This window comes from Salvelinus namaycush, chromosome 6 (assembly GCF_016432855.1).
Source record: "Salvelinus namaycush isolate Seneca chromosome 6, SaNama_1.0, whole genome shotgun sequence".
NCBI classification, from domain to species: Eukaryota; Metazoa; Chordata; class Actinopteri; order Salmoniformes; family Salmonidae; genus Salvelinus; species Salvelinus namaycush.
Window position 1 is genome coordinate 40,131,916 of NC_052312.1, and position 11,363 is coordinate 40,143,278.

At 43.1% G+C, this 11,363-nt stretch overlaps 1 protein-coding gene across 1 annotated transcript; it reads right to left on the bottom strand.

Annotated features, from left to right (window-relative positions):
- Window positions 1-224: 224 nt before the first annotated feature.
- LOC120050005 (zinc finger protein 835-like) lies at window positions 225-9,890 on the bottom strand. The gene is made up of 9 exons (XM_038996578.1): window positions 9,786-9,890; window positions 8,740-8,942; window positions 8,546-8,635; window positions 8,231-8,326; window positions 7,663-7,773; window positions 7,432-7,555; window positions 5,645-5,855; window positions 2,325-2,374; window positions 225-2,201 (listed from the first exon to the last, which is right to left on the bottom strand). Exons 1-9 carry the CDS (start codon window positions 9,841-9,843, stop codon window positions 1,087-1,089), a joined length of 2,058 nt encoding a protein of 685 aa, XP_038852506.1. The 5' UTR covers window positions 9,844-9,890; the 3' UTR covers window positions 225-1,086.
- Between the last annotated feature and the right edge of the window lie 1,473 nt (window positions 9,891-11,363).

The following is an 11,363-nucleotide window of genomic DNA, read 5'->3' on the forward strand; positions in this document are numbered from 1 at the left end:
TACTTTGTATCCCTCATTTAACTCAAGTGTTTCCTGTATGTTGGCAGTTACCCATCATTCTGAGCTTTGGCTTGTTTGATTGCACGAGGCCCAGTCGGGGGCCCTCTGGTCCACCCAGGACATCTTGGGCAGTCCTGTCCCAGTTCTGAACAGTCACCTGTACGATAACCCTGTAAGCCAGTGCCAGATGGGAGTACACCAGCATGTAATGATTATGAAAATGCTTGACTCAATCATTCATATACTTTAATGTTTTGGAATGGCACAACGTTTACACAAAGGCTAAACGGTTGGCATTTTTAGATGGATATGTTTATTGATATATTAATGCATAACTCAATTACAGATGAGTAGATTCTGCCGATTATACTGCATTCAACAGAACACTAAATCACTATGGAAATAAATCCAGGTGCTGAACATTTAAACAGTTTCACCAAAACTCCATATAACATTACGTAAACAAACAGATGGAACAGTGTGATTTTTAAAAAGGGCAAGTTAACTATTTAACAACTTATTGTTAGATCGTTCATCACCTTGAAAGTAGTCTATGGGCCAGGAAAACCTGTAATCTATGGTTCAGTCTTCTTTAAGCAGCCACTACAAACTTAAGCTAATTTTAAACACCTCTAACTATAAATCAAAGGGAGTGATAGGGTCAATTATGTAATTGTTCTAAATGTAATAGCCAAATCAACTGAAATAAATCCAATATTTGGTTTTACATTAGCAAAAGGTAATTTAGCAATTTAAAAAACGTTTTGTTTTTTTCATTTCATGGATGCCCCATATCACTTCCATTGATTATCAGCTAGTGAAGGCTCACGTTAGCTTGTTAGTTTGTAGTGTCTGTTGTAGTGTCTGAAGCGCAGATTAGTGTCTCCTGGCCCATAGACTACTTAAAGGATGAGGAATCGTCAAGCTGTAAATTACTGAACTTACCCTTCAACTGGGAAACAAGGCTTTAAAGTGTTGAGGATATGATAAATTAGTTTGGTACTGGGTGTACTTCCTGCATCTCCACTAATGCCACTATTACAAAAGCTCTACCAAAAAAAGCATATTGTAAATACACTACAACATTCAATGATTTTTCTTCATGTGATAGTTCAGGTGTGAACTGCGTTTGTAAGTATTCGGGCAACGAAGACATGAATATGGCCTCTCCCCTGAATGAACTAGCAAATGTTTTTTTAAGCAAGTTCTCCGGATAAAACCCCTTCCACATTCATTACAAGTGTAGGGACGCTCTCCCCTATGCCCACGCATGTGGACGACTAAATGGCTCGACTTAAAAAAACGTTTGTCACACTCTTTGCATTGGTAAGGTCTCTCCCCAGTGTGAAAGCGCTGGTGTACCTGCAGATCCCCTCCTGATGGAAACGCCTTCCCACACACAGAGCACATGTACGGTCTCTCCCCTGTGTGGAGCCTTATGTGCACAGTGAGATTACCTTTCTGAGTGAAACATTTTCCACAGTAGGAGCAGGAAAAGGGACGATAATTCATATGAGTGCGCATGTGATCCTTGAGGCGACGGTTTGTTACGAAGGACTTTCCACATTGGTGACAATGGTGTGTTCTCGGAAGTTGCAATCCTTTCTTCTTTGGAAGGTGCGACGATGGCCTCAGATCCGACCTCTTATGGGCTTCCACGTGGTGCACTAGACTGGGCAAGTTGCTGAAGGTAATTCCACATTTGTGACAGTCAAGCGTTTGGACGACACTGTGACTTTTTTCGTGGGTGTCCAGTTGATTCGATTCGGGAAAGCTCCTTGCACAGTGACGGCACTGGAATGGATATTGCGGTGATGTCTTAAAACTCTTCCCGCTCTGTGGACAGATGTACATGGCTTCGTTGTGTGGACACTGGTGTCTCAATTTCTCCCGCAGAGAACCAAACTCTCTCCAGCACTTGGGACAGCTGAAGGCAGTGCCCACACATTGCATCCTCTTATGATTTGACAGACTTGTAAAGAATTTGAATCTATTCCCGCAGTTGGAGCACTTGTATGGATTGTCCCCACAGTGAATTTGCTGGTGTTGGACAAGTTGAGACTGATAATTAAAGCATTTCCCACACTGGGGACACTGGTGGAAAATGTTCATGTGTGATGAACTGGAAGTAGATGGGGCACACTCATTTGAAGCTGAAGAAAGAGGAGTCAACACCTGAAACGATACCCCTGCAACAGTGTCTGTGGAAAAATGAATACAAATATTGAACTCATGAGGAAGTTTCCCCTACCATTGCCCCACAATGGTCAACTGAGGCTTTCCAAAGGGTAAATGTACTCAACTAAAAGTTAGTGAGGTCTCACCTGTATCACCACCTTGCATGACACTGGTAGGAGAAAGACCAGAACCAGCCCTGTGAACAGCACAAAACAGAAATGCAAATTGATGACCATTACTAAGTCAAGTGGTAAAGTTGTTTGATGCACTGTTTCAAACAACAAAATTGTATAAATTAATTATCACATACAGTGTCTCAAAGTATTCACACCACTTGACTTATTCCACATTTTGTTGTTACAGCCTGAATTCAAAATGGATTAAATAAAAAATATTCTCACCCATCTACACACAATACCCCATAATGACAAAGTGAAAACATGTTTTTAGAAATGTTTGCAAATGTATTAAATTATATACAGAAATAATTAATTTACATACGTATTCACACCCCTGAGTCAAGACCTGGTAGAAGCACCTTTAGCAGCGATTACAGCTGTAAGTCAAAACTGTAACTCTGCCACTCCGGAACATTCACGGTCTTCTTGGTAAGCAACTTCAGTGTGGATTTCGTCTTGTGTTTTAGGTTATTGTCCTGCATCTCCAAGTGTCTGGTGGAAAGCAGACTGAACCTGGTTTTCCTCTAGAATGTTGCCTGTGCTTAGCTCCATTCCGTTTACTTTTTATCCTGAAAAACTCCCCAGTCCCCAATGATTACAAGCATACCTATAACATGATTCAGCTACCAGTATGCTTGAAAATATGGAGAGTGGTACTGAGTATTATTTTAGTGCCTTGTATTTTAATGTTTTATTTAACCTTTATTCAACTAGGCAAGTCAGTAAAGAACAAATTCTCATTTACAATGACGGCCTACTTGTAAAGCACCCCTGGCCAAACCCTTCCCTAACCCGGATGACGCTGGGCCAATTGTGCGCCGTCCTATGGGATTCCCCCGATCACGGCCGATTGTGATACAGGCCGGGATCGAACCCGGGTCTCTAGTGACGCCTCTATCACTGCGATGCATTGCCTTAGACTGCTGCGCCATTCGGTAGGCCAAGCATAATGCATGTTTTGGAATATTTGTTATTCTGTACAGGCTTCCTTCTTTTCACTCTGTCAATTAGGTTAGTATTGTAGAGTAACTACACTGCTCAAAAAAATAAAGGGAACACTAAAATAACACATCCTAGATCTGAATGAATGAAATATTCTTATTAAATACTTTTTTCTTTACATAGTTGAATGTGCTGACAACAAAATCACACAAAAATGATCAATGGAAATCAAATTTATCAACCCATGGAGGTCTGGATTTGGAGTCACACTCAAAATTAAAGTGGAAAACCACACTACAGGCTGATCCAACTTTGATGTAATGTCCTTAAAACAAGTCAAATTGAGGCTCAGTAGTGTGTGTGGCCTCCACGTGCCTGTATGACCTCCCTACAATGCCTGGGCATGCTCCTGATGAGGTGGCGGATGGTCTCCTGAGGGATCTCCTCCCAGACCTGGACTAAAGCATCCGCCAACTCCTGGACAGTCTGTGGTGCAACGTGGCGTTGGTGGATGGAGCAAGACATGATGTCCCAGATGTGCTCAATTGGATTCAGGTCTGGGGAACGGGCGGGCCAGTCCATAGCATCAATGCCTTCCTCTTGCAGGAACTGCTGACACACTCCAGCCACATGAGGTCTAGCATTGTCTTGCATTAGGAGGAACCCAGGGCCAACCGCACCAGCATATGGTCTCACAAGGGGTCTGAGGATCTCATCTCGGTACCTAATGGCAGTCAGGCTACCTCTGGCGAGCACATGGAGGGCTGTGCGGCCCCCCAAAGAAATGCCACCCCACACCATGACTGACCCACCGCCAAACCGGTCATGCTGGAGGATGTTGCAGGCAGCAGAACGTTCTCCACGGCGTCTCCAGACTCTGTCACGTCTGTCACATGTGCTCAGTGTGAACCTGCTTTCATCTGTGAAGAGCACAGGGCGCCAGTGGCGAATTTGCCAATCTTGGTGTTCTCTGGCAAATGCCAAACGTCCTGCACGGTGTTGGGCTGTAAGCACAACCCCCACCTGTGGACGTCGGGCCCTCATACCACCCTCATGGAGTCTGTTTCTGACCGTTTGAGCAGACACATGCACATTTGTGGCCTGCTAGAGGTCATTTTGCAGGGCTCTGGCAGTGCTCCACCTGCTCCTACTTGCACAAAGGCGGACGTAGCGGTCTTGCTGCTGGGTTGTTGCCCTCCTAAGGCGTCCTCCACGTCTCCTGATGTACTGGCCTGTCTCCTGGTAGCGCCTCCATGCTCTGGACACTACGCTGACAGACACAGCAAACCTTCTTGCCACAGCTCGCATTGATGTGCCATCCTGGATGAGCTGCACTACCTGAGCCACTTGTGTGGGTTGTAGACTCCGTCTCATGCTACTACTAGAGTGAAAGCACCGCCAGCATTCAAAAGTGACCAAAACATCAGCCAGGAAGCATAGGAACTGAGAAGTGGTCTGTGGTCACCACCTGCAGAACCACTCCTTTATTGGGGGTGTCTTGCTAATTGCCTATAATTTCCACCTTTTGTCTATTCCATTTGCACAACAGCATGTGAAATTTATTGTCAATCAGTGTTGCTTCCTAAGTGGACAGTTTGATTTCACAGAAGTGTGATTGACTTGGAGTTACATTGTGTTGTTTAAGTGTTCCCTTTATTTTTTTGAGCAGTGTACAATGTTGTTGTCCATCCCCAGTTTTCTCCTATCACAGCCATTAAACTCTGCAACTGTTTTATATTCACCATTGGCGGTTTTCTTCCTCTCCAGCAACTGAGTGGACGCTAGTATCTTTGTACTGACTGGGTGTATTGATACACGATCCAAAGTATAATTAGTAACTTCACCATGCTCAAAGTGCTATTCAAAGTCTGCTTTTTTAATTTTATTTAGACCCATCTACCAATAGTTGCCTTTCTTTGCGAAGCATTAGAAAACCTCCCTGGTCTTAGTGGTTGAATCTGTGTTTGAAATTAACTGAGGGACCTAATAAATAATTGTATGTGTGGGGTACAGAGATGAGGTAGTCATTGAAAAATAATGTTCAACACTTATTGCACACAGAGTGAGTCCATGCAACTTCTTATGTGACTTGTTAAGCAAATATTTACTCCTGAACTTATTTAGGCTTGCCATAAAAAAGGAGTTGAATACTTATTGATTCAAGACATTTCAGCTTTTCATTTGTAAAAATGTCTAAAAACATAATTTAACATTGACATTGTGGGGTATTGTCTGTAGAACAGTGACAAAACATCTTAATTTAATCTTAATTTTAAATTCAGGCTGTAACACAACAACATTTGGAAAAAGTCAAGGGGTGTGAATACTTTCTGAAGGCACTGTACCTTTTCTGTGCTGACTCGTCCTCTACATCTATGTCATCTTCATTCGCTTCATCACAGGTTTCATCGCAGCCTATAATATCTCTTGTGCTCCCCATTGCCACTAAATGTGCTGTCCTCATAGCCACACCAGAGTCCAGATTGGTACGGTTTAACTGGTCAGGGAAGGCATCGGATTCAATATCTGATTCCTGAGGAATGTCAGAGGAGGAAACTGCACAGACAAAAACAAATACGTTAAATAAATTGAATATCTGCCAGGCTGTTCTGAATACTTCTCATATCCCTAATTTACATTTTAATCTGTCAAATTGTTTATTATTTGGCTAATCCATCCAAGTTTAAATCCCTTTAAAATGAACAAGAAAGGTAAGGAACATGGTGAGAGGAAGTTCCTGCACATAAATCAGATCATTTTTTATGGAATGGTCTGCCTATCCATGTGAGAGATGCAGACTCGGTCTCAACCTTTAAGTCTTTATTGAAGACTCATCTCATCAGTAGGTCCTATGATTGAGTGTAGTCTGGCCCAGGAGTGTGAAGGTGAACGGAAAGGCACTGGAGCAACGAACCGCCCTTGCTGTCTCTGCCTGGCCGGTTCCCCTCTCTCCACTGCGATTCTCTGCCTCTAACCCTATTACAGGGGCTGTGTCACTGGCTTACTGGTGCTCTTCCATGCCGTCCCTAGGAGGGGTGCGTCACTTGAGTGGGTTGAGTCACTGACATGATCTTCCTGTCCGGGTTGGCGCCCCCCTTGGGTTTGTGCTGTGGGGGAGATCTTTGTGGGCTATACTCGGCCTTGTCTCAGGGTGGTAAGTTGGTGGTTGAAGATATCCCTCTAATGGTGTGGGGGCTGTGCTTTGGCAAAGTGGGTGGGGTTATATCCTGCCTGTTTGGCCCTGTCCGGGGGTATCGTCAGTGTCTCCCAACCCCTCCTGTCTCAACCTCCAGTATTTATGCTGCAATAGTTTGTGTCGGGGGGCTAGGGTCAGTCTGTTATATCTGGAGAATTTCTCCAGTCTTATCCGGTGTCCTGTGTGAATTTAAGTATGCTCTCTCTAATTCTCTCTCACTTTTTCTTTCTCTCTTTCTTTCTTTCTTTCTTTCTTTCTCTTTCTCTCTCTCGGAGGACCTGAGTCCTAGGACCATGCCTCAGGACTACCTGGCCTGATTACTCCTTGCTGTCCCCAGTCCACCTGGTCATGCTGCTGCTTCAGTTTCAACTGTTCTGCCTGCGGCTATGGAACCCTGACCTGTTCACCGGACGTGCTACCTGTCCCAGACCTGCTGTTTTCAACTCTCTAGACACAGCAGGAGCGGCAGAGATACTCTGAATGATCGGCTATGAAAAGCCAACTGACATTTACTCCTGAGGTGCTGACCTGTTGCACCCTCTACAACCACTGTGATTATTATTATTTGACCCTGCTGGTCATCTATGAACATTTGAACAACTTGGCCATGTTCTGCTATAATCTCCAACCGGCACAGCCAGAAGAGGACTGGCCACCCCTCATAGCCTGGTTCCTCTCTAGGTTTCTTCCTAGGTTCCGGCCTTTCTAGGCAGTTTTTTGTAGTCACTGTGCTTCTACACCTGCATTGCTTGCTGTTTGGGGTTTTAGGCTGGGTTTCTGTACAGCACTTTGTGACATCAGCTGATGTAAGAAGGGCTTTATAAATACATTTGATTGATTGATCCTCAGATGCAGTTGTTACATCAATAAACCTTATCTGACCATGTGGCGCTAAAATGATTGGTATAAAAAATGAGTAATTTTCTATGAACTTACTGTTTGTGTACAATGTTCTGCATTGTTTGTAATTCTGGAGCAGAAACTGGAGATCTTCTGAGTGAGAGAAAGATTGCAGGCATTCATCCAGGCCAGAGGAGCCAGCACTCAGCAACAATGCAGTCTAGGGAAAAGAGGGACACAAAATGCCAAAATAGATTCCAGGCCAACTACAGTTATTAATTTGAATGCTGTTGTCTCAAGACTGTCTTACAAAGGTGATTTCTGCACCTGCTTAAAGTCTGGTAGTGTAAGCAGCTCTTCCAACCTAGTGAGGAAGTCACAGACCAGTTCCTGAAGCGCTTTGTCAAAATCAGGTCTGAATTCCTCAAGGAACACCACCTAAAAAGATGGAGTCAGTGAGATAATGCAAAAGGAAACCGGTTAGCCTACTTAATGATTGGTTGGAAGACCCTGCATGATCCTACTTTGGGTGCCAAGTCTTTTTCTTCTCTCTTGCCAGGGTCTACTAGTTATGACTTATCATACAACAAAATGCAATTTTTAAAGGACATTATTACTAGGTTCTCCCTGGCTGTACCATCGATCCAGTCAAGCCATATGGCAGAGACTGCCTTTCCAAACTGCCTCAACTATCTGAAGCTGACTAGACACCATTCACTTTCCATTTTGATTATTTGCTGTGCCGGTTTGTTTTGCTTTTGAAGTGTTTTGAGATTATATTTTGTAATGAGAAGCGCTATATAAGCAAAATAAATTATTATTAGGTTGAGTCAGGCTAAAGAAAATGTTAAACTAAAACAGGTTCAAGACAAGCTTGACATGAACAGCTACTTACTTGAACGAAGTGTTCACGCTCAACTGGGTCTGTAATCAAGCTTTGGGTGAGCTTGGCGAAGTTAGCTTCAGGTGATTCCATGCCTGCATCATAGGACTGTAAAACAATGTGGAAAACACACTGAAACCGGACGGTCATTTTTACACTTTGTGTTAAAGGGGGTGACAAATGGCACACAACTGTCCATACCAACAAACTTAAGCTCTTGATTTTAATGTGGCTGAATTATCAGGGTGTTAATTCTCATTTAAGTGTCCAGCAGGGGGAAAAAAAGTTCAAATATTGGCATTGTACTATGACATTTGATTTACCAACCTGAACCTGTGCAAGTTGAGAAGACTTTATAGAATAAAGGAGGGTTTGGAGGCTAACAGGGTGTTCAGCAGAAAATCGCCCCAAAGTTACCTGCAAGAAAAGTGGTGATGGAGTCTGATACTTTGCATAAAACTATTCTCTGCACTTCACCAATTGAAGTGATCCTGTATGAAAGATTAGACAGAATTTCTTACCCTTGCTCTCAGCCCCAAAATAAGAAGGGTCCTCTGTCTGTCAGTCATAAGTTCTGGGACAGTTTGTGTTACCACGGTCACAAACTCCTCTAATTTTCCATAGTGCTTAATGGCCCTCTGTTGTGATACCTGCCACATAAATGCAGACATCAGTCGTAGAGGTGGGACCAAAAGGCGCAGGGAGGAGAGAGGGATGGGGGAATCTATAATGTGAAAAGCACAGTGTGTTACTGTTAGATGGCTAGTTAAATCAATTACGTTTAGCTATGCATATCTTAGCTACCATTATGTCATAATAACATTGTCATAACAAATTTCATAACAATCCCAGCAGACATGTGCATGTGGACGTGGAATGTGCATGTGGACACTCAATAACATAATAATAGCGAGCTAGCTAGTCAATAACATATTATAAACTTGGTGGATGGAACCCTGTAATGCTGATTGGCTGACAGCCGTGGTATATCAGACCGTATACCACAGGTATGACAAAATATGTATTTTTACTGCTCTAATTACCTTGGAAACCAGTTTATAATAGCAATAAGGCACCTCAGGGGTTTGTGGTATATTGCCAATATACAACGGCTAAGGGCTGTATCCAGGCACTCCGCGTTGCGTCGTGATGAAAAACAGCCCTTAGCCGTGGTATATTGGCCATATACCACAACCCCTCGGTCTTATTGCTTTAAAATAACGAAAGGCACAGCTAGCTAACGTTAGATATACAAGAGGTTTTGCTAGAAACCGCACAATAGCTAGCTAGATATCCAGCTACTACCTTGACGTCAGGGTCGTTTTCACTAGACACCAAGTGCTAGAAAACTGACCGAAACGTGGAGCGACGACCCGAATTTGTCCAATTAGAAACGCTCGTTTACATGTTCCGTTGCAAAACGTTTAGCTACGGGTTGTTCTTATACGACGCTGGTCATAGCTAGCTAGCGAACTGGTTATTACGCCCACCTAGGTTAGAAAGCTAGCTAGCAAACACACAATATTGTTTTCTATCTTGCAAGTTACCACCAATACCGTATACATACCCATTATGGCCCATGTGCCAATCAATATCTTAGCTACCTTAGCTAGTGAGCGCCGCATGAGACGGTAGAAAGTAAATCTAGCTAGCTAATGTTACCACCATAAAAGAGGATGTGAAACCTTTGCCACCAAGTACAATTTTAACGTCAGTGTCCAAAAAGTCTTCAAAATAAAAGTCATCAATTATGCTAAATGTGTAATATTTAACTATCAAGCTATTCAATATATGTATTTATGAACTTGATTATTGCCAATACAATCTGCATTTTAGTTATTACTAACTGTATTTCCATGTAACCATTAACTTCATCATTAGTATAATAAGAAGTCTAAGACATCTGTAAGAAGGGCATTGTAGACTAACATAAGACATCTACATCATCATACCATTATAGACCATATCTGTCTAAAATAGTATGCCTACTAATCACTTCCTCGTGCTGTGATTGTGAATTGAATAGTCATAATCAATGGCAGCCTAAGATGTGTCCCTATCAAAGAAAACTATGTAAGGGTAGGGCTTACATCCGTCATATACTTATATGCTTTATTATGCGAGCCACTTGACGTACTGAAGCTTCATGGGAGTGGAGTCATAATTCTCTGTGACATGTCAGACCAAGGGACCATAGGGAATTTGGTAATTTCTGATAGTTGAAAAGGTATCCACAAATGTGTTTACCTGTGTTGTTCATGATGCCTCTCCATTGATAATCACTTTGTGCCAAAATAGAGCACGGCAGTCACACACACTAAACCCTGTTCATATAATTCACTGTACAATATTCAGGAAGTAAATGCTGATTGTACCCACAATTCTATGAAACTGTATGGAAGAGGGTGAATGTTTTCAGAAACCGTGTGTTGTGAGTAGGGTTGCACATTTTGGGGAATATTCAGAGGTGGAAACTTTCCGTGGGAATTAACGGAATATATGCAAAGTAATATTAATACCACTTAATTGTAGATGTTTTTTGCATTGGATATATTTACCATATATGGAGACAGAAACATAAACCTTTTACCTTATCATTGTAACGGCTGTCAATGTCGTTCTCCTCCTCAGACGAGGAGGAGCATGGATCGGACCAAGATGCGGATTGGTAAGTGTTCATTATTTAATGGCAAACCAACAAACACTACAAATTAACAAAACAACAAACGTGACTAACCTGCAACAGTCCTGTGTGGCCCAAACGCTGACACAGGAACAAACACCCACAAACCACCAGTGAAACCCTGGCTGCCTTAGTATGACTCTCAATCAGAGACAAACGATACACACCTGTCTCTGATTGAGAATCATACCAGGCCGAACACAAAACCCCACATAGAAATAGAAACCTAGACCAACCCACCCAATTCACGCCCTGACCAACTAAAACAAATACATAACAAAGGAAAACAGGTCAGGAACGTGACAGAACCCCCCCCCTTAAGGTGCGAACTCCGGGCGCACCAGCACAAAGTCTAGGGGAGGGTCTGGGTGGGCGTCTGTCCACGGTGGCGGCTCTGGCGCTGGTCGTGGTCCCCACCCCACCATAGTCAACCCCCGCTTCCGTGGCCTCCTCCCAATATTC

Excerpts from the sequence above, each read along its gene's own strand:
- LOC120050005 (XM_038996578.1), bottom strand. The coding sequence starts at position 9,843 with ATGCGGCGCTCACTAGCTAAGGTAGCTAAGATATTGATTGGCACATGG. Across the intron at positions 7,556-7,662 it reads CACTACCAGACTTTAAGCAG|ACTGCATTGTTGCTGAGTGC; the intron begins GTGCAGAAATCA and ends TCTTTTCCCTAG. Across the intron at positions 2,375-5,644 it reads GACGAGTCAGCACAGAAAAG|GGCTGGTTCTGGTCTTTCTC; the intron begins GTACAGTGCCTT and ends TGCTGTTCACAG.